We start from the raw sequence: 23,025 nt of genomic DNA, 5'->3' as shown, positions 1-23,025 counted from the left end.
CGCCTCCGTGCGCGAAGGTGTCCTTGTTGCCCTCAGGTCCTGGTCTATATTGCCACCTTCTCTGTCTTTCCCAGGGGTGCCCCGTCTTCAGTTAGCCGTCCTCACCCCTCCCCGTTTCCCACCAGTGTCTCTCCTCTTTCAACAAATGAGCCCTCCCTTCCCGCCTCTGCCCTTCTGACTGAGTCCCCATTTGTCTTTATCCATGTGTGAGGAAACTTCTGGTTTCTTGCCTCCATTTCCCACTTCAGCCTTCCATGCTTGCTACTCCTGTGAAATTGCGTGGCGGGGTCGGTGACGAACTCCATGCTGTCAAAGCCAAGGTCACATCTCTGTCCTTCATGTAATAACCGGGCAGCGTTTGTGAAATTGACATGCCTTCCATTTTGAAACCTTCTCCTTTCTTGACCTTCCTGGTCCCGCAGCCCGGGTTCTGCATCCCCTCAACCTGTAGATGTCAGAGCACCTGTGCTCCCTCTGCTCCTCTCTGCACGTTTTACCTGGGCGGTCTTCCTCAGGTCCGTACTGTATTACCTCAATGCTACTGGCTCTCAGATTTATCTGTCCAGCTCAGACAGCTCTCCTGAACCCCACGCCCGTTTATACATTTGGTTGTGGGATATCTCCACTTGAATTCCTCATAAGCATTTCAACTTTAGTAAGACAAAAATGAAAACTTCTTCCAGCTCATCTTTCTGGCCTATCTCGGCACTCAGTAAGTGGTACTGGAGGCCATGCGATTTGTTAAACCCGGAGCTAGAAAGCACCCCTCACTCCTTTTATATTACCACCAACGAATCCATTAATTGAGTCCGACCTCCGAATTGTATTGTGTGACAGTCCTCTTTTGCTCTATCCTTACTTAGTCCACAAACCTAAATACATACACATGCACACGCACACGCACACACACGCACACACATGTGCATGCGCCCTGTGACCCATTTATTTTCTGTCAGGTTTAGACAGAATGATTACATTGTTTATCCTTACCAGGTTCAGCAGTTGGAGAAAGGGTCACCTGGAAAGCTGAAAGTAGTGGCTAAGTCCACCGAAGGGCCAGAAACTATTGAAGGAGAATATAATACAGTAAGTTTTTATTTTATAAGCGGTACGTGGTGGAACATGCTCATAAATGAGCACAGATGAAGTTTATGGGAAAATTCTACCAGTTTCACTTTTTTTTCTTTTGACCCTAAGACTGTAATAAAGATAGCAGGTAGTTGAGCTGTTGCTATTTGGTAGTTTTCATTGTACGTGACAAATGTTGTAAGAAAATATACGTGTAGGTATAATTATGCCAAGAACAAAATCTGGAAGCAGATATACCTGGCAGTTATAAGTACTTAGCTCTGGGGCATTAGATATCGTCTATATTTGGGCATTTGAATATTTTCAATAAAAATTGAATGTATCTTACAGTCAGAAACAGCAATAAAGATCTTTTTGCTTCTTAATTTTTTTTAAACATTTATTTATTTTTGAGAGAGAGAGCGGAAGTGGGGGAGGGGCAGAGAGAGAGGGAGACATAGAATCCAAAGCAGGCTCCAGGCTCTGAGCTGTCAGCACAGAGCCCGACGCGGGGCTCAAACCCATGAACCGTGAGATCATGACCTGAGCCGAAGTCGGTTGCTTCACCGACTGAGCCACCCAGGAGCACCAAGATCTTTTTATTTTCAAAAAGAAACAATATAAAATCTACAGTGTGACTAGTCCACGGGCTATATTGGGTGGCAATCGTTCTAATTTAAGTTGCTGATATTTGGATGTCAACATGTCTTTCGTATACTATAGCCTAGAGTTTTAACATAATGATACATTTATGTTTTATCTGCTGATGTATTCATAATTATTTTTTGCTAAAAATGTAAACAATATAGGAGAATCAACAAAGTCAAAAAAATAAGTAGGAAAACAAATCGACCTCAGTTAAGATTTTTATTAAGGTTGCATTAGATATAAAATCGATTGGTAATTTTTTTTTGCAATATTCAATCCTCTGACCCATGAATATATCTGTTCTTTTTTTTTAAATTAAAATTGTTTTTTAATGTTTATTTTTGAGAGAGAGAGAGCGCAAGCAGGGGAGGGGCACAGAGAGAGGAAGACACAGAATTCGAAGCAGGCTCCAGGCTCCGAGCTGTCAGCACAGAGCCTGACGCGGGGCTCGAACCCATGAACCTCGAGATCATGACCTGAGCCGAAGTCAGACACTTAACTGACTGAGCCACCCAGGCGCCTCTGTATCTGCTCTTTTCCTTTTTATTTCCTTTTTTTTTTGCATACCTGCACTGGCTAGCACCTCCACGAAAGGACAAGTGACATTCTTGTTGTCAATATTGAAAGTTTTCAGTGTTTCATCATTAAAGAGTAATGTTTTCTGCAGGATTTTATTAGATGTTATTAATTAAGTGAAAGAATTTTTCTCATTTCTCTTTGCCAAGGGTTTGGTTATTTCTTTTTTGTTTTTTAAAAATCCTGAGTGGATGTTTGGCTGTACCAGTGTTTCTTTTGTAGCTGTTGATCAAAAGATTTTTTTTCTTTAATCTGTTACTGTGTTGAATTACATCAGTTTTCTAACATTCAGTCAACTCTAATCCTGGTATAAACCCAACTTGGTAATGGTTCTTTTAATATATTGTTGGATTTGGTTATTTAGGATTTTTGCATTTATCTTCATGAATCATATTGGCTCATAATTTTCCTTTCATATATTGAACTTTTCAGATTTGGGTATCAAGGTTGTTCTGGCTTATGAAAGAAGTTTAGAGTTTATTATCTCTTTCTCTATTCTCTGGAAGCATGTTTGTAATATCAGAATTGATTCTTCGTCTGATAGAATTCACTGATGTAACCATCTGAGCCTAGAATTTTCTTTAAAATGTTTAATGTTTATTTATTTTTGAGAAAGAGAGACAGAGTGTGAGCGGGGGAAGGGCAGGAAGAGAGGGAGACACAGAACCTGAAGCAGCTCCAGGCTCTGAGCTGTCAGCACAGAGCCCGACGCAGGGCTCAAACCCATGAAGCGTGAGATCATGACCTGAGCCCAAGTCAGCCTCTCAACCGATTGAGCCACCCAGATGCCCCTCAAAGAGGTTTTAACATTGATTGATTTTTGCATGTTGAACCAAATTTCTATTTAGGGGACAAACTCCACTTGGTCATGACCCATTATCCTTTTTATATATCGCCATATTTTATTTGCTACCTTTTTATTGGGATTCCGCGTCTATGTTCATGAGGAGTATTGGCTTGTAATTTTATTTTAATATCCTTGTTTGATTTCTGTGTCTGTTGTTTATGCTGGGCTCATAAAAAGGACTTAGGAAGTACTCCCTCTTCTTTTTTTCTGGAAGTTTGTGTATTTTAGTATTATTTTTTAATGAAGGTTTGGTAGACCTTACCAGTGAAGTCATTTGGGTCTTGAGTTAATTTATGGGAAGTTTACAAACGGTGGATCCGGTGTCTGTGGTGAGTGTCTGCTGGGGTCGCCATAAGAAAACATGGCAATGGAAATGGAGTTTCTTACAGCTCTGGAGGCTGGAGGTCAGATCAGGGTGTTCGCAGGTTTGGTTTCTTCTGAAGCCTCTCTCCGTGGCCTGCAGATGGTGCCTTCTCCCTGCGTCCTTCTGCGGTTGCCTCACAGCCTGTGCCTTCTGTCTCCTAATCACCAGCTTTTATAGGGGTACCAGTCATACCAGGTGAGGGCCCACCCTATCGGCCTCATTTTGCCTACATTTTAATTGCCCTGACTCCAAACATTACAGTCTGAGGCTCTGGAGGCTAAGGCTCTACCATGTGAATTTGTGGGGGAGGGACACAAGTTAGCACGTAACATAGAGTTACTTAGATGGAATCTATTTCATCTAAATGGATGAAATAGGTCTGGCACAGCGTGTTCCTAATATTGTTCTCCTTTTAACATCTGAAAGATCTCTAGTGTGTTCTAAGCCTCTGTCATTCCTGATGTTGACCACGCGTGGTTTTGATCTGGCTCTAAATACAGGTTTTGTTAGCAATCGGTCGTGACTCTTGTACGAGGAAAATGGGCTTGGATAAGATCGGTGTCAAAATCAACGAGAAGTGAGTACACGTGGGACCATTGCCCTGTTGCTGCACAAAAGCACAGTGTTTCTGCAGATCGACTCTTGGAAATTCTCATTTAGTTATTAAGATGCAAAATTTTAATGCTTTAAGTTTATTCCACAGTAAGTATTGTGCCAGCTCTTTATTAATATCAGTTTTTTTTCATTAATCAGTGATTATCGTGTGTCTTAAAGAACTGATATGTTACACCGTGATCTTGAAAGACAAGTTGTGGAAATGTGCTCATCCACTGTCTGATTTAGAGTGAACTTTCATGTCGTTGGTCAGGCAAGGAGAAAAATGTCAAAGCTCTAAGTGGGACTTGGGGGAAATCTGGAAATATCCTTGACATCCAGAAAATGACTGTGGTTTCACCAACCCAAAAGGTGTTTTTTTGGGGGGCTGCAGAAACCCCTATGATTTTAGCCCTTGGTGTTATAGACATTGATGACCTGAGGTGCATCACTTCTTGGAGGGGGGGGGTCTTTGCTCTATGTGTTTAGTCATTTTCTCTTGGAATAGTTAGTGTTAGTCATCAGCAGCACAGAGTGAGCCATAATGTATTTTGTTTCCTTTCCAAAACCTACCAGGAGTGGCAAAATACCAGTCAACGATGTGGAACAGACCAATGTGCCCTACGTTTACGCTGTGGGGGATATTCTGGAGGGTAAACTTGAACTCACACCTGTTGCCATACAGGCAGGCAGGCTGCTGTCTCGGAGACTTTTTGGGGGCCGTTTGGAAAAGGTGAGTTTCCTACTGTTGTTTTTGAGGTGATCTCGAAATCAAAATTGTGATTAAAAAAACAACAACACTTGTGTGCTTATTTTGCAAGTAAAGGTTTCCTCACAGATAAATTAGTATTTACTAATGATTTTCTACAAATATGGTTTGAGTGCCGTGTGCAAGATGTCATGCTAGGTGATGTATGCAGGATTGACAAGGTTCCAGAGCCAAAGGGCTTCCCGAGTCGGTGGGGGGTGGCGAGTAACGTAACAAGGGCAGTTAGTTGTAACTGATTGGACTGAAAAGGTGTCCCCCGTGGGTGGTCAGCCCCTGGCCCTGACTGCAGTGCCTACTGCTGTGTGAGCCTGGCCAGGTTGCCTCCGTTTCACCTCCGCCAAGTGCGAAGGAGATAATGGCTCCCGTCTCCGGCACCTTTCATTGTCTTCGATCAAAGATGTGGGACAGGCTTTGTAGGATGAGTAACTAAAACCTGAGGAAGCGCAGGGATTTTCTGGTAAGTAGATACTGCAGATGCGGGCACGGAACTCCGCGGGGCGCGGTTTGCTCTAGGACGGCGAGCAGCGTGTTCGACTGCTCCCACCCCGAGGCAGCCTGCCTCATGAGACGTTCTGGACACGTGCCAGTGTTGGCGGAGGAAGGGCACGGGTGGGGGTGGCAATGCTAAGTGTTGTGTCCCACACAAGGAGCTGTCCCTTCTAGAATACTTACAGCACTCCGGGGTGCCTGGGGGGGCTCAGTCGGTTAAGCGTCCGACTTCGGCTCAGGTCACGATCTCGCGGTTCGTGGGTTCAAGCCCAGCGTTGTGGGTTCTGAGCTGTCAGCACAGAGCCTGGAGCTGCTTTGGATCCTGTGTCTCCCTCTCTCTCTGCCACTCCTCTGCTCGCGCTCTGTTTTCTCTCTCAAAAATAAAGAAACGTTAAAAAAATGTATTAAAAAAAATCTCCGATGCCACAATAACAAATTGGAAAGGCCTTCTCTAGGCAGTGGGAACTGTTGAGAACTTTATTTCCTCCATCTTTTTGTTTAGAAAGATGTTAAACCGGGGCGCCTGGGTGGCTTAGTCGGTTAAGCGTCCGACTTTCGCTCAGGTCATGATCCCGCGGTTCGTGGGTTCGAGCCCCGCGTCGGGCTCTGTGCTGACTGCCAGCTCAAAGCCTGGAGCCCGTTTCAGTCTGTGACTCCCTCTCTCTCTGACCCTCCCCTGCTCACACTGTCTCTCTCTCTCTCTCTCCTGGAAATAAATAAAAAACATTAAAAAAAAAAGAAAGATGTTAAACCACAGGAAGGATAGTGACCATCACCCATATTGCCCTTTCATCCAGATTCCCCGGTTATTAATGCTTTGCCTTCTTGGCACTCACTCCTTTTCTGAATATGTGTGTGTATACACATGTACTTTTTTCCCCAGAGCTTTTTGAGGTAAGTGGCAGGCATCAATGACATCTTGCCCCTTATACTTCAACATGTGTTTTCTGAGAGAACAAGGATCTTTTCTTCCATTATCACAGTTCCATTATTCTAAGAAATTCAACAAAAACGCAATACTACTCAGATTTCCTCCATTCAGTGTGCACATGTGCACGGGTTTGCTTCCTGAGGTACATTCAGCTCTTGTGAGGCTTACATCTCTTTGAGTCTGACATGGTCCCCCTGCCTTGAATTATCTGCTTGTTTTATTTTTCGTGACTTTGATTTTTGATGAATGCAGGCTACTTTCCTTGTAGAATGTCTCGTATTCTGGGTTTCTCTGTTTTGCATGATTCAGTTCAGGTGAGGCGTTCTGAGCACACATGCTTCGTAAAGGATGCTGCGTTCTGCCTTTTTATCACACCAGGTGCCTCGTAAGGTGGTGACTGAAGACCTCCATGCATGGAGGCGTTGCTGGATGAGGGGGGTCTAGGACGCGGGTCTGCGGCCGTCATTGGGTGGGACATGGGATGCTGGACATACAAGGTTGAAGTGCCTTTAGCTTCGGGGTGTATGGAGGTAGAGTAGTTGCCCAGTGCTCTGAGAAGCCCATCAAGGTGGCTCGGAGGAGCAGAGTGGTTAGGGCACGAAGAAAGAGTGAGCCTGGAGCACCTGGGTGGCTCTGTCGGTTGAGCTTCTGACGTCGGCTCAGGTCACGATCTCACAGTTTGTGAGTTCGAGCCCCGCGTCAGATTCTGTTTCTCCCTTTCTCACTGCCCCTTGCATGCTCACACACACTCTCTCTCTCTCTCTGTCTCAAAAATAAATAAACATTAAAAAATTAAAAAGAGTGAGCCTAAAGGTATAGGACCGATAGGAAGCCTTCAGGAAAGGCCAGATGAAGTCAGCTTCAGTTGGAGGAGATGGTCTGAGATGTGGAGAAACTTTTGTTGCTGTTGTTTTAAAAAATTGTTTTAATATATATTTATTTTTGAGAGACAGGGAGACAGAGCACGAGCAGAAGAGGGGGCAGAGAGAGAGAGGGAGACACAGAATCCAAAACAGGCTCCAGGCTCCGAGCTGTCAGCACAGAGCCCGACGCGGGGCTTGAATTCACCAACCGTAGATCACGACCTGAGCCGAAGTTGGCCGCTTAACCGACTGAGCCACCGAGGCGCCCCGTGGGGAAACTGTTTCCGGTGGAAGGAAGGAACATGGAGGCATTTCCTGTTGTTTATTCTTAATTGTTAGGAAGCAGGAGACAAAAGGCATCCATTGAGAATAAGCCTTCCCTGTAAGTCGTGGGACCCGGGGTCAGTTGCTGGTCAGGACAGCTGACCTTGAACATCATGGGTTTGAACTGTGTGGGGCCACTTACAGTAGATTCTTCTCAGTAAACACAGGACGGTATGACAGATGTATTTTCTTCTCCTTATGATTTTCTTCATAACATTTTTTTCTCTAGCCTACTTTATTGTGGGAACGCAGTATAAGATACATACAACATAATAATGCGTGTTAATCGACCATTTGTGTTAATTGGTAAGGCTTCCAGTCAACAGTAGGCTATTAGTAGGTAACTTTTTGTGGGGGGAGGGTCAAAAGTTATGTATGGATTTTTGACTGCATGGGGTTCAGCACCCCAACCCCCACATTATTCAAGGTTCAACTGCAAACAAATTGATGGATATTTGAGGGCCTAAGAGAACTCAGAAAAGACGAAGGCGGTCCCTGTGGTTACGTGATTCCTTCATGTTGGAACAAAGAAAACCCTTGGTGTCAGCAGATCCATGATTTGCCGGTTAGCAAAGGGAAGCGGTCTTAGAGCATGTAGCGTAGAGATTCTAGGCCGACGTGTCTCGTCGGCCTCATTGGCGTAAGGATACTGGGTGGCGTTTTGGTCTGGTTTTGCTCGGGGTCACGAAAAGTAGACACTCCTTCATGTTACGCAGACTGAGGCGGTTTCTTACAAGGAGCCTGTAACTCTGGGTTGAAATGCGCGGCGCCTTTGAATAAGAAGCATTCCCGGCCCGGGCCGCCCTGCATGTGGAGCCAGAACTGGGTCCGGGGTCACGGCCGCTCTGGGGCCCCAGCACAGGTGGGGGCCTCACGGGGCGCTCTTCCCCCGGCCGAGCGTGGCAACGGCTCCACAGGTGCATTTCTTCCGGTCCCGCTGCCGCTGAGAGAGTCTTCCTTTGCCTCTAGCTCATCTTCCTGCAGAAGAAAGAACTGATTAACGTAGCTTATCTTTTTCTATGTAGGTTTCTGGCCAGCTTCTGCGTCAGCTTTCTTGTCAGCCTTGACCTAATCGCCAACAACCTGTTGGCAAGGTTGGGGGGGGACACGTAGTGCTGTGGGCAGGGTCGCCCCTTGAGGGGCTATGGATGGACAGGCCAGTGACCTCTGTCTCTGGTTGTCCCCTCCAGCCTTTCTGCCCCTGCCTTCTCTGCACCCAAAGGTTTTATGATGCTTCCACCAGTGTGTCCCAGTTCTCTCCAGGCATCCCAGAGACACTCTCTTCCAGGCAGGATGCCACCTGGGCTCGCACCTTCCCAGAGGCAGGCGCACAGAGCTGCCAGTAGATGTGCGTAGGGCTCCAGGTGGGGAGTGTCCCTGTGATGTCCACGCACGGCCTGCCTTAGTCTGGCAAGGGCTCTCTGGGGGCTCTGCCAGAGGCGCAGGGCCTGTGAGATCCTGGTCCCCATGTTTCAGCCCCCCCACCCCCACCCCGTACATGCACCATCTCCCCTCGATGGTCCAGGGCAGTCACGCCATCCCGCACTGTTGAAATACTTCTTCGCCCAGCCCCTCTGCGGCATCGTTGTGTGACCGGCCAAGGGAGGCCTCAGCTCCCAGCGAAAAGGCGTGATTCTCAGTCACCTGGTAGAGGTGTTCTGGCAGAGAAGGGTCTGGAATCCTAGGGAAGGCAAGAAGACATTTTAGAGCGCATCTGTCGAGGCACTTCGCCTCAAATGCCCTGTTTCAGAAACGGAAGTCAGGTTGGGGCTCCGGGAGAGCTGGCCCCACCCCACCCTTGAGGGTGACGTCACAGTCCCCAAAGCGGTGATATGGCCAAATCTGTCACATTGAACCGGGCTTCCTTATTCTCCTTCCATAGATGTATTTAAGGTCGATGTTTCCTGTGAAAAGTGTCCCCAACTAAGCAGACGTAACTCGTTTGTCTTTCAGTGCGATTACCTCAATGTTCCGACTACAGTGTTTACTCCCCTGGAGTATGGCTGCTGCGGGCTCTCTGAAGAGAAGGCTATCCAAGTGCATAAGAAAGAGCATCTCGAAGTAAGACGGCGTTTTACTGCTTTACCTTTTCAGAGCTTCTCTTTCAGGCGACAGACTTCGCTGTCGCTTTGTGTTTTGCGAGTTACTTGTAACGGTTATGTTGTAGGAAATCCTATTCCCATTTTAGTAAAATTAGGAATTCACTAATTTAAACTCTAGCTAATAATAATACGCCAGTTGGGGAAAGGGGGACATAGAGCGTACGCATTAGGACTTTCGGGTTACAAGTGACAAATGTCTATCTGAGGAAGCCCAAGTTACTGTGAGACTTTGTGGAATGTGAGAGGGTATCAAGGCCTCAGGAAGAGGCCTGAAAACTAGAAACTGCACCTCGCGCGTGCATGCGGTTTCATTCTTCCGCTTCTGCGTCCAGACTCTGTCTGCCCCCGGCATGCACATAGCAGCCGAAATAAGGCCTTTCTTCTACGAACAAGTTTATCCAATAGTTTTGGTCGTAGGAGGAATCAACTGACTCACTGTTTCTCAGTCTCAATCCTAAATGATGGGAGAGGACATCTGATTGGTGCAAATCGGGTCAGCTGTCCAGCCACGTCCATTACGCATGGCGGTAGCCGGGCTCGGGTCACGTGCACACGGCTCTGGGAGCCTAGGAGCCTGCACTGTTTATGGCCTGGGCGGGGGTGGGCTGTCAGATTCCCAAAAAGATGAACTCCACACACGTGTATTTCCCCCTCCCCATCACCCCTGCCCCAACCAAGCATCACAAGCTTCGAAAGAAATATTTTCTTACGTTGTGTTTTGATTGTAGGTTGAGTGGCCCTTTTCTGCACACTCTTCCAACATGGGAGGGATAGAGAGAAATAAGGAGAGCAGGAAGAGTATTCGTACTTGATGTTTTCTACCAAAGAGAATTGAGACCAAAGAGAATGAAATATCATTCCTCTCCCTTGAAGGCATCTCGATTACTGGGAAGGCCTTTAAGTCATAGCAGTAGTTAAATGGCCTGACGACTAACTGAAGCCCTTATATACATTTCCAGTAAACATGATTAAAGCTTTATAGTGTAGGGGCACCCGGGTGGCTCAGTCAGTTAAGTGTCTAACTCAGCTCAAGGCTTGTTCGCAGGGTCGTGAGTTCAGGCCTCACGTTGGACTCTGCACTGGGCGTGAAGATACTTAAAAATACATAGGTACTTTGTAATGTTACTTTAGATAGTTGTTTTCAATGAGAAACATATGTTTTAGAGGACATTATTGGATCGGCGTTTATAAGTAACTCCCTGTATATAACAAGTCATTTTTTTCTGCAGTGGTAAACTTTTACTTGAGTTTTAGAATTATGTCAACAGTTACGAGTTTAACACTTAGGTAAAAAAAACTTTTCATTAAAAAATTTTTTTAATGTTTTAAATTTATTTCTGAGAGGGAGAGAGACAATGTGAGGAGCAAAAGGTCAGAGAGAGAGGGAAACACAGAATCTGACGCAGGCTCCAGGCTCTGAGCTGTCAGCACAGAGCCCAATGTGGGGCTCGAACCCACAAACCATGAGATCATGACCTGAGCTAAAGTCGGATGCTTAACCGACTGAGCCACCTAGGTGCCTGGAGAGAAAAAAAAAAGAAACTTTTGAAATTAATGACAAATTAAGGTAGAAAGGCAGGCACCCGAGAGGAAGAATATAGAAGGCTGTACTCCAGACAGGAATACCTTTATAGGAAAAGAGTCTCCTATAGGATTACTTCAGGATCTATTTCCTAAGGTTCACTGCAGATCAACTCTCCTTTTCTTATTCGTTTGTTTACTTGCTTATTTATTTATTATTTTTAAAATGTGTTTATCAGAAATCTGATCTATTATTTTTTTTTAAGTTCCTATTACAAAGAGATTTGGGGATGCCTCTCAAAAGCACATATGTAATATTTTTCCAAAGCGAGGAAGTCGAGGTAGGAAGAAAATGAAGGTGGGGGGGCAGGATGGTGTTAGAAGAAAAACGAATCTGTTGGTTGCAGAATTCAAGCCATAAAGGCCCACAGACTTGCTTTAGAACTAACCTAAAGATCTACCTCTGCCTTTCCTACTACCTGACTAGAGGAGGGAGAATTGAGGGAGATTTTGTCAAGTTTTTATACAACGGGCATTGAGATATGGTGAACAGTGGCCTTAAAATATCTCCTTAGTAAATACAGTTTTGGGTTTTCTAGAGCTGGTCCTCATTAGATCCAGAAACGCAGGCCTGTGGCAGAATCCACGGCACAGTGTAAGAAACAAGTAATTCCTGAAGAGGCCAAAATATGGCCATGCTGACGTGGTGGCCTCTGGTGGCCTGACTTCGTACAAAATATTCAAGTGTCTAAAAGTAAGGTTTTAATCTGTTTTGATATGAATTCCTTTGAGAATCTAGTAAAGATCTTTGGTTCTCAGAGAAGACCCCCTCTATACGCCGAGAGCCATCCTTACGTCTCCCGTGTTGGTCGCCATCCAGAGTCACTTCCCTAGGAAGTGCGGTCAGCTTTCCGCCTGGGACAGGAGTCCGTCTTGTGTACCCAGTTCCTTCCGTCCCTGCCGTCTCCAGGCCAAGCCCCTCATCTCTGGTTCTCCCTGCGTTCCCNACAGAGCCCGACGCGGGGCTCGAACCCACGAACCGTGAGATCATGACCTGAGCGAAAGTCGGATGCTTAACCGACTAAGCCACCCAGGCGCCCCTGTCCTTTTATTTTTCTAAACATCAAATGTCCTTCATCAGATGAATGGTTAGACCGAAGGCAGTACGTCCATACCGGGGACACTACTCAGTAGTAGCTGGGTGAACAGCAGTGATGTCATGGAAAATGGCGAAGCAGGGGGCCTCCTGGCGACCCTCCCTTCACTGAGAAAACAACTGAACTGGCAGGAAGTGTTTGAAGTGGTTCTTCTGGGGCCCGGGAGCCTAGCTGAGAGCTTTCAGTGCCCAGGAGAGAGCCAGAGGGGGAGGCCAGGGAGCGGTGGTGGATTTCTGTGTTTTACAAATGGCAGACGTCCCACAGAGCCGTCCTGGTGGGCAGCTGCTGGGTTGGTGGCAACTGGTGCAGCTTGCAGGTACCAGAGTGGGCGGTTAGGGCCGTGTCCTCCAGATCGGGGCAGTGTTTGACTGGTGATCCCTGCTTCTGACGGCTGAGGGTTCGGCACCAGCCTCCCCAGGCTGAGGCGGCTTCCTTGCTGCCGTGGGACTTCAGGAGAGAATGCTCCCTTCTCCTGCCATTTTGGGAGTCAGACATCTAAGGACGTCTTTGCCAGGCTCTTGACCGTCCTCGGAGATGATGGATCTGAAACCACAACAGTGAACACACAGTGTGCAAAAGCAGTTTGGAAAAGTCATACACAGATAACTCTAGCCATCAGTGGGCAAAAAGCCCTAGCAATCTCTGAAGTGTGGAAATACATAATTTCCAGATACCCTGTTATAATACTCAGAATGTCCAGGCTTGAGGGGGAAAAAAACCCTGCATCTATTAATTTGCCATAACAAAGTACCACGGACTGGGGGTTTAAACCACAAGATTCTATTGTCTCACAGTTCTAGAGGCCAGAAGGCCCACATCAGGGTGTCGACAGGGGTGTTCCCGTTTGATTTCTGGGAGGGAGGATCTAGTCCATCCCTCTTTCCTGGTCTTTCTGGCAATCTTTGTCATTCCTTGGCTTGTAGATCCTACCTTATCTTTCCTTGGGATTCCCCATTTGTGTGTGTGATTATCTAAAATTTTCCTTTTCTATAAGGACACCGGTCACGGTGGATTATGGGAACCACCCTACTCCAGAATGACCTCATCTTAGCGAATTACACATACATTGACCCTGTTTGATCTCATACTAAGATCCTGTGGGCTAGGAGGACACAGTTTAACTAATAACCTACAAGGAACCAGAAAAGTATTACCCCTTCACAAGAAAAAAGACTTTGACAGAAACTATTCCAGAAGAAGCCCAGACCTTGGAATTATTAGTCAAAGACATTAAATCAGCGATTAGATCAACGTTAAACATATTCAGTGAGCTAAAGGAAACTGTGGACAAGTAACTAAAGGAAATCAGGAAAACAGTGTCTGAACAAAATATCATTCAAGAGATAGAAGTTATGTAAAAAGAACCGACAAGAAATCCTGGAGCTAAAAAGTACAATGACCGAATTGAAACACTCACTAGAAGGGCTCAGCAGCATATATGGAAGTATGCAGAAGAAAGCATCAATGAACTTGAAAATAAGAGAGTTGAAATTACGCGGTCTGCAGAAAGAGAGAAAAAGGAATGGAGAAACATGAAGAAGTCCCGAGAAACGACTGGGACGGCTTGAAGCACACCAGCATATGCATTAAAAGAGTCCCAGAAGGAGACGGGGGAGAATAAGAGGCAGAAGGAATATTCGAGGAAGTAACGGGAAAAACTGCCGGGATTTGATGAGATACATCAACCTACACACACAGGCAGGACAGCCGAGCAGGTCATCTCAGAGAACCATGCTGACACCCGTTACAATCAGATTGTTCAAACCCTACGAAAAAGAGCTAGTTTTAAAAGCAGCAAGAGGGATGCAACCCATTGTATGAAAGGATAATGGGATAAACGGCTGATTTTTCATTAGAAACGATGGAGGCCAGAAGACAATAGGGTGAGATAGTTCAAGTCCAGCAAGAAAACTATCATCCAAGACTTCTGTATCTGGCAAAGCTGTCTTTTAGAAACAAAGGATATATATTTTTTAATTTTATTTATTTATTTTGAGAGAGAGAGGTAGTGCGAGCAGGGGAGAGGCAGAGAGAGGGGGAGGCAGAGAATCCCTAGCAGACTCTACACTGACAGTGCGGGGCTCAAACTCACAAACCGTGGGATCGTGACCTGAGCCGAAATCAAGAGTCAGATGCTTAACTGATGGAGCCCCCCAGGAGCCCCCAGAAATGAAGGTATTAGGACATTTCCAGAAAAATAAAAACTGAGTGAATTTAATTTGTGGATTATTTACCTTGTTTATTTTTCATCTTACCTTGTTTAGTGTTTATTCTAAAAATAAGAGAAAAATAAACTTCTGTAGTCTTAAGCCATTGTTATTTTTACCAGTCATTGCAGGTGAATTGAATTCTAACGATGGGGCGTCTTAATTAATTTCCATTAGTATCTGTGGCTTCATGTAACAAGATTATACAATTTGACTTTAACCCTGTAACACATTTTAGTAGGTGACAACGCAGGTACCTCTCTTTCTTCTTTTTCAATATTTTCTTGGTTATTCTCATTTGTTATTCTTATGGTGGACTTTATGATAATGACGTAGATTTGCAGACAAAAAAATTCCCTTGGGATTTTTATTGAACTTGCATTAAATTTATGGGTGAATATAAAAGCACTGACATTTTTACAATATTGAATTTTATCATCCAGAAATACGGTATGTGTCTCTCAAATCTTTTTTTATATTCCTCAATATAGGCTTATAATCTTTCCTTATATCAGTTCAATATACTTTTTATATTTATTGTTGAATGTCCTTTTTATTGTTTATATTGTAAACAGAATTTACAGGAATGAAAGGATATCAGATAGTGGGGCGTCTGGGTGGCTTAGTCAGTTGGGCATCCAACTTCAGTTCAGGTCATGATCTCGCGGTTTGTGGGTTCGAGCCCCGCGTCGGGCTCTGTGCTGACGGCTCAGAGCCTGGAGCCTGCTTCAGATTCTCTCTCTCTCTCTCTCTCTCTCTCTCTCTCTCTCTCTCTCTCTCTCTGCCTCTCCCCTGCTAATGTTCTGTCTCTCTCTGCCTCTCAAAAATGAATAAACATTAAAAACATTTTTTAATTTAAAGGAAAATGTATTAAACATAATTTTAAATCCAAGTTAATGAGCATGCATTATATAAAATCTGTCCTGTGACAGTAAGAATATAAAAGAGGAAGGGATGGAGATATATAGAAGCAGAATGTTGCATGTTATTGAAACTAAGTAGGTATTATTCCAACAAGATTGTTATAAATTTCAGGTGTTAATTGTAATTCCCAAGGTAACTACTATGATAATAACTTTTTAAATATACCAAAAGGAAACAATAAGGCAATCAAAATGGCACACTACAGAAAATAAACTAAGTACAAAAAAGGCTGTAGTAGAGGAATTAAGGAGTGAAAAACATATAAGACATACAGAAAGCAGATGAACACAAAAATAAATTCTCCTTTATCAGTAGTCATGTAAAAAGTAAATGGGTGAAGGTGTGCTATTAAAAGACAGTTTGTCAGATTTGACTTAAAAAATGGGATCTAAGGGGCGCGCCTGGGTTGCTCAGTCGTTTAAGAGTCGGACTTTCGCTTAGGTCATGATCTCGCGGTTCGTGGGTTCGAGCCCCGCGTCAGGCTCTGTGCTGACAGCTCGGAGCCTGGAGCCTCCTTTGGATTCTGTGTCTCCCTCTCTCTCTGCCCCTCCCCTGCTCACGCTGTCTCTCTCTCCCTCAAAACTAAAACATTTTAAAAAATTAAAAAGCTTACAGTAGAGAAAGGACTTATTTATATTGATTTAAAAATTCAGTATAGCAGGGGCACCCGGCTGGCTCAGTTGGTTAAGCATCTGACTTCAGCCGAGGTCATGATCTCGCTGTTCCTGAGTTCGAGCCCCACATCAGGCTCTGTGCTGACAGCTCACTGGAGCCTGTTTCAGATTCTGCGTCTCCTTCTCTCTGCCCCTCCCCCATTCGTGCTCTGTCTCTCTCAAAAATAAATAAATATTTAAAAAATTTTTTATTTAATACAACAGGGCGCCTGGGTGCCTCAGTCAGTTAAGCGTCCAACTTCAGCTCAGGGCATGGTCTCATGGTTCATGAGTTTGAGCCCCACGTCGAGCTCTGTGCTGACAGCTCAGAGCCTGGATGGAGCCTGTGGGATATTGTGTCTCCCTCTCTCTCTGACCCTCCTGCACTCACACTCTCTCTCTCAAAAATAAACATTAAAACATTTTATAAAAAATTTAATACAGCTAAAACGTATAACAACTGTAAACATATACAGCCCAAAAATATATGAAACAAAATTGTCAGAAAGATAAAGAGAAATCGATACTTCTACAGTAATAGCTGGAGAGAGTTTTTTTTAAATGTTTTATTTATTTCTGAGAGAGAGAGTGTGAGCAGGGGAGGGTCAGAGAGAGAGGGAGTCACAGAATCTGAAGCAGCTCCAGGCTCTGAGCTGTCAGCACAGAGCCCGACACGGGGCTTGAACTCATGAACCATGAGATCATGGCCTGAGCCAAAGTCGGACCCTTACCGACTGAGCCCCTCAGGCGCCCCTGGAGAAGTGGGGCACTTGAATACTTACAAACCAATGAATGTTAGAACGCCGCACCCAAAAACAGCAGAATATACATTCTTCTCAAGTGCAAACGAAACATTTCGTTATAAAGCAGATGTTAGAGCAGAAGACGCGTCTTAGTACATTTTAAGATTAAAACCATACTGAACATCTCTTCTGATCACAGTAATGAAACCAGAAATCAGTAACAGAAGGGAAAGTTTGAAAAAAGGTCGACAGAAATGACAAACTTAGTAGATCGACTCGGGAAAAGGAAGACTGAAATATCTGAAATCATAAATGAAAGTGAGGATATTCCTTATTTTATAGAAATTATCCTTTTTTAATTATAGAAGAATAGTATGATCAATTTTATACCAGCAAATCAGAGACCTAGAGAAACTGATACATTATTAGACACACTTCATAAATAGCAAAACCTGAATCCTGCAGAAAGTGACTAGCAAGGTGACGGATCAATGGTGAATCAAAAAACCTCTCAGCAAACAAAATCCCAGAACCGGATCGCTTCACTGGTGAATTCTACCAAACATTTGAAGAAGAGTTAACACTGACAGTTTTCTAATTTTGCATGAGGCCAGCACTGCCTTTCTACCATGGTCATTTCTACTGCAAAAAAGGATCGATAAGGGGCGCCTGGGAGGCTCAGTCCGTTAAGTGTCCAACTCTTGGTTTCAGCTCAGGTCATGATTACACAGTTCATGAGTTTGAGTCCCTCATCAGGCTCTGTGCTGGCAGCCTGGAGCTTCCTTGGGATTCTCTCTCTCCTCTCTCTCTGCCCTTCCCCCACTCATGCTGCTTCTCTCTCTCTCTCTCTCTCTCTTTCTGTCTCAAGATAATTAAAAAAACATTAAAAAATTTTTAAAGTACAGATAAAATTCTTTATGAATATTAATGCAGAAATCCTCTAAATACTAGCAAACCAAATTAAACAGCATATTAAAAGGATTAGAGATCATAACTATTTCATTTCTTCTGCTTTTCCCGCATTTGGTGTGACCGTGAACCCTGTAGGCAGGCTGTCGATTCACGGAAGCAGAATCGAAGGCTGTATTTACCTTCTCAGGTGACCGGGCCCCTCTGCATTGCCCTAGAGAGTAGCACTCTATAACTGTTTGCAGATTCAGTTTAGTTAATTAGATTTTTCTGGACTAACAGCTGAGCCAAGAGAAAAAAAAAAAAAAGGTCAACACACTTGTGAAGCNCGCGAGATCATGACCTAAGCAAAAGGCGGACGCTTAACCGACTAAGCCACCCAGGCGCCCCTGAAATTTTTTTTTTAATTATTTTTAATTTACATCCCAGTGAGCATAGAGTGGAATAATGATTTCAGGAGTAGAATCCAGTGATTCTTCCCCTACGTAGAACACCCAGTGCTGATCTCAGCAAGTGCCCTCCTTAATGCCCCTCGTCCATTTAGCCCCTCCCCCACCCTCCACCCACCAGCAACCCTCGGTCTGTTCTCCATATTTATTTATTTATTTATTACATATTTTTATTTATTTCTAGGAGAGAGAGAGAGAGAGCGTGAGCAGGGGAGGGTCAGAGAGAGAGGGAGTCACAGACTGAAACAGGCTCCAGGCTCTGAGCTGGCAGTCAGCACAGAGCCCGACGCGGGGCTCGAACCCACGAACCGCGAGATCATGACCTAAGCGAAAGTCGGACGCTCAACCGACTAAGCCACCCAGGCGCCCCATTCTCCATATTTAAGAGCCTCTAATGTTTTGTTCCCCTCCCTTTCCGTTCATGTGTTTTGTATCTTAAATTCCACGTATGAGTGAAGCCATAGGATGTGTGTCTTTCTCTGACTCATTTCGCTTAGCGTCATACCCTCCACTTCCATCCCCGTTGCTGCAGAGCGAAGCTTGAACTTCCTGAAGCTGTGATAGAGGCTGCCGGCTTTACGCCACTGAAGAACGCATCAGGGAGTGGCTTTCACAGACGCTGACCTTGACCTCTGCCTCCCCTGCCTTGCAGGTGTACCACACCTTGTTCTGGCCTCTCGAGTGGACCGTGGCTGGCAGGGACAACAACACTTGCTACGCAAAGATAATTTGCAACAAATTCGACAATGTACGTAATCTGCGTGGAGGCTTAAAAGCCGTCATTTTAAGCTGTAGCTTTTAATCTAGGATTTTGGGGTTTGAATCATCTTTAAAAACGGCTTTCAGGGCAAGGCAGAAATCCCTCAAGTGGCTACGCAGTTGCTGTGTTTGTAGAGGTTGAGCAAGTGATACCTTCTGAAAAACAAAATCACTGCAAGTTGTCTCTTTCCAGAGCAGCGTAGAATCGGATGATCTATGAAGGTTTTGGTGATCAACGAATAAAATGTAGGAAGTGTGCGTTCATGTGCAGTGTGTAAACTGTGCGTCCGAAGCCTTTAGAAAGAGATGGTTGCATGAAGTGAGAACTAGTTGAATGTTAAAAAAAAATTTTAACGCTTATTTATTTTTGAGAGACAGAGCACGAGCAGGGGAGGAGCAGAGAGAGAGGGAGACACAGAATCCAAAGCAGCTGCAGGCTCCGAGCTGTCAGCACAGAGCCCGATGCGGGGCTCGAACCCACAAACCGGGATATTATGACCTAAACCGCAGTCAGTTGCTTAAGTGACTGAGCCACCCAGACGCCCCTGAAAACTAGTTAATTAACTGATTCCTAATGAAGGTTTTCATCAAAGGAGATCAGTGGGATGGAGAGGCGGTCGTTGGAGGCTGTGTGTTACTGAGATGATTTGGAATTGATAACGGACACGTTCATTACTGTAGGTGAAAGCAGTTTATTCACGACTTGCTTTGTAAGGAACGCTGTGTGTAGAAGTCTGTAGGACTTGGTCTCTCCCTTTTTAAGAATTTATAATCTTGGAGCAAAAACAAAATTAGATAAATACAGACCCAACAACTGATGTTTGTATAAAGTTCACAGAGTAACCACCATCGTCATGTTTAAGCGCAGCCTCTGTGCCCGTGTGGTTCTCAGCGTAACAGGACAGGTGTCTCACGGCCAGTTAGCATGTGCCCCGTTGTCTGGGAGGTGCAGGCAGCCAGAGCTCCGGAGCAGGTGTGCAGGGCAGTGACGGGGATACGGGCCAGAACTTTCCAGAAACGCCCCAGGGCTGTGACGCGTTCACAGCTGTGCCCCCCGGGGGTGGTGGTAGTGGTGCGCTGCTTGTTCTGACCTTGGACGTGAGCGACCTCAGCTTACTGTCCTGCCGGCTGCGGGGTGGGGGGCTGGGGGGGCTTCCCCGAGGGAGCGGGGGAGGCCGTCTGCACGCGCTACCTGAGTGGGATCGGGGCCGGGCTGGGAGAGCCCCTGCCGGAGCCAAGGCCAGCAGCCACGCTTTCTGACCTCGCGACCGAGGTGTCAACTGCTGGCCTGGGGCAGAATCTCGAGGCCTCTTGGCCCCTCTTTGGAACCTGCTCACCTGCCCTCACAGCTCGGCCCCTCCTGTCACTCCTTCCCAAACTGCTGTTTCCAGAGCGTCGCCCTACTGCTCACTGTGGCTCCTGGAGAACATCATGAGTGAGGTTCCCCCTCCCAGACCTGCCTTCACTTATAAGTGCTTCCTGTCCTGACAGACCCGCTCCTCGCGTGCCCCGCGCCCCCTCCCTCCACGCAGGCCTGGGCACTCCTTGATCTCTGCGTGGTTAACGTCAGGAGCGGGGCAGCCTGCCGCCGTTGCGTTATTCTAGCGTTGGACTTTAATTCAGATTTGTTATGCTGTTGTTTAGCACGATCTCAGCATAATTTGGAAATTTACATCATACTAATGAACTCCTTCATGCAGTGGGTAAATTGCTTGTTCTAGTAAATTTGAGTGCAAATTAACTCTGGATGTGCATTTACTGGCTCATTTAACAGATTCTTACAGCGGTTCAGTTTCACGATAATGTCCTCTGCTCAGTTCAGCTTTAGAGCGCTTTTTCTGGAGTGGGTGCCGTAAATGTTAACTGTGAACTTGCAGTAAATAGATTCCCGTTCAGGCCATTAACCTACTGGGTTTCTCTTCCTTGTGGTTGCGCATTAAAAGTATCGGGTGATAGGATTCCATGTTCTCGGACCGAATGCCGGTGAGGTCACCCAAGGATTTGCGGCTGCAATGAAATGCGGGCTCACCAAACAGCTACTCGATGACACCATTGGAATTCATCCCACGTGTGGTGAGGTACAGAAATAGGTTTGTGTGTTCACTGATTTCAGTTGGCGTCATTTGAAGAACCATCATAAAGCACAGTGTCAGAGAGATGTCGCGTCCGCTGCTGCTTTGAGTATTTTTTTTTTTTAATGTTTTATTTATTTCTAGGAGAGAGAGAGAGAGACAGCGTGAGCAGGGGAGGGTCAGAGAGAGAGGGAGGCACAGACTGAAACAGGCTCCAGGCTCTGAGCTGGCAGTCAGCACAGAGCCCGACGCGGGGCTCGAACCCACGAACCGCGAGATCATGACCTGAGCGAAAGTCGGACGCTTAACCGACTGAGCCACCCAGGCGCCCCTGCTTTGCGTATTTAACGTAGATGTGTACTGTTCCACACGTGTTTTCTTCAAGCAGTTCTGAAATGTCGGTGGCTACATATACATGGGTTTGGCTTTCTTCCTTTTGAACAGGTGTTCACCACGTTGGAAATCACCAAGTCGTCGGGACTAGACGTCACCCAGAAGGGCTGCTGAGGCTAGCCCCGCTGCCGTGCGGCCGACCTTGTCCCGTCCCGTTCCTGTTGAACGTGGGGATGCCCTCGCACACCGAGTCTGTGCTCGCACACTGCTCTCTTGCGCAGGGCCCGGCTCGGAGACGGGAAGGACAAGGAGACCGGACAGCAGCGGGCGCGTGCTCGGCGGCCTCGGCTGGCTGGGAGAGGCAGGTGGCCTGCCTGCTTGACGTCTCAGCTCGGAACCCGTTGACAGGTGAGCTGAGGCCGATGGTCTCCCGCGTCAGAGTCGAGCTTCCCCTCGAAGGACCTCGCCAGCGCGCAGCTGATCCGAGTTCAGTTTTCCGGCGGCTGGTGTTGTTACCCCCTTGCCTCGTTGTGTCTGTGCAAGTGTTTCTCGGTTACGAAGCCGACTGTCAAGCGGCGACCCTGCAGTTCGTGGGCCTGGAATGCGGCGTGGTGGCTGATGGGCGGCGTCCCCGAGAGGCCCGCCAGGCGCCGGCTGCGGCCCGTGCATCCCGGGACGTCGCCCGCGCTGCGCAGGTTTCAGTCTTCGGACGCTTTACCCACATCACCCCTGCCCCGTGCCTCACCCCGTCCTGGTTCCGGTGGCCACAGCCTTGGAGTCCTCTGTGTCAGCGCCGCCTGCCCGAGACCTGCTCTGTCTCTTCTGCACCTGATCTTAAGAGTGATATTAAAAAGTTTTCAATACTGTTCGATGGGAAGTCTCGCTAATTTGAAACTGTTGAGAAGGATTCAATCCTACCCGTTTAGTTATGGTCACACTCAGTAAATGAATTGGGGGCAGGAGATTCCACTTGAATCTGCACATCTGGCAGCATCTAAAAGGCCCTTGAAGTGGGGGCGCATCCAAGGTCCTTTTGGACAGTCTGTGGTTTTCTGGGGGAGTGCATCACGGAACGGTCCACCGCAGAGGATGCAGCCAGGGCTCTCTTGCACAGGACCTCAGCCATTCGCCCAGTGTCATAGGATTGGACAGTTCTGGGCATGTTTTAACCATTTAACCAACTGANAAAACATTTTAAAAAAAAAGAAAGAAAGAAAGAAAACATTAAAAAAAAATTTAAGGAGCCGCCTGGGTGGCTCAGTTGGTTAAGCGCCCGACTTCAGCCTAGGTCACGATCTCGTCAGTCCTGAGCTCGAGCCCCACATCAGGCTCTGTGCTGACAGCTCACAGCCTGGAGCTGCTTCAGATTCTGTCTCCCTCCCTCTCTGCCCCTCCCCCACTCATGCTGTCTCTCTCAAAAATAAATATTTTTTAAAATGTTTAAAGAAAAACTTTAAGCTGGGAAACAACATCTGTAGATGAGCATTTGGCTGCCCTCTCTGGAGGCAGGGAGTAGAGAGGGCTGGGGTGAGGTCGGGGACCCACTGAGCTGACGGAGGATCCAGTCGACGAGTTGGGTTTTTTTTGTTTTTGTTTTTGTTTTTTTTTAATTGGGGAGAGAAAGATACAAATTTAACTGCCCGAAAAGTAAGGTGGGGTGTAGCCGTTGCTGTAACTGAAGTAGGAATAGTGGTGAAAGGGGCGAAGATGCTAGTAATTTCCA

The 23,025-nt window shown here is 46.2% G+C and overlaps 1 protein-coding gene across 1 annotated transcript in view; it reads left to right on the top strand.

The window, feature by feature from the left end:
* Positions 1-22,170, top strand: part of TXNRD3 (thioredoxin reductase 3) — a 36,136-nt gene extending 13,966 nt beyond the window's left edge. The window contains exons 9-15 of the mRNA XM_077780905.1: positions 994-1,086; positions 4,004-4,080; positions 4,674-4,830; positions 9,427-9,534; positions 18,791-18,886; positions 20,841-20,975; positions 21,414-22,170. Coding sequence (XP_077637031.1) covers positions 994-1,086; positions 4,004-4,080; positions 4,674-4,830; positions 9,427-9,534; positions 18,791-18,886; positions 20,841-20,975; positions 21,414-21,476 — 729 coding nt within the window. The 3' untranslated portion in view covers positions 21,477-22,170. The remainder of the gene's footprint in view (positions 1-993; positions 1,087-4,003; positions 4,081-4,673; positions 4,831-9,426; positions 9,535-18,790; positions 18,887-20,840; positions 20,976-21,413) is intronic.
* Positions 22,171-23,025: the final 855 nt, after the last annotated feature.

Source organism: Crocuta crocuta, unplaced genomic scaffold, assembly GCF_008692635.1.
Source record: "Crocuta crocuta isolate KB4526 unplaced genomic scaffold, BGI_CrCroc_1.0 scaffold299, whole genome shotgun sequence".
In the NCBI taxonomy this organism is placed as follows: Eukaryota; Metazoa; Chordata; class Mammalia; order Carnivora; family Hyaenidae; genus Crocuta; species Crocuta crocuta.
The sequence above is the reverse complement of the archived record's forward strand: the minus strand, read 5'-3'. Positions and strand labels throughout refer to the sequence as shown.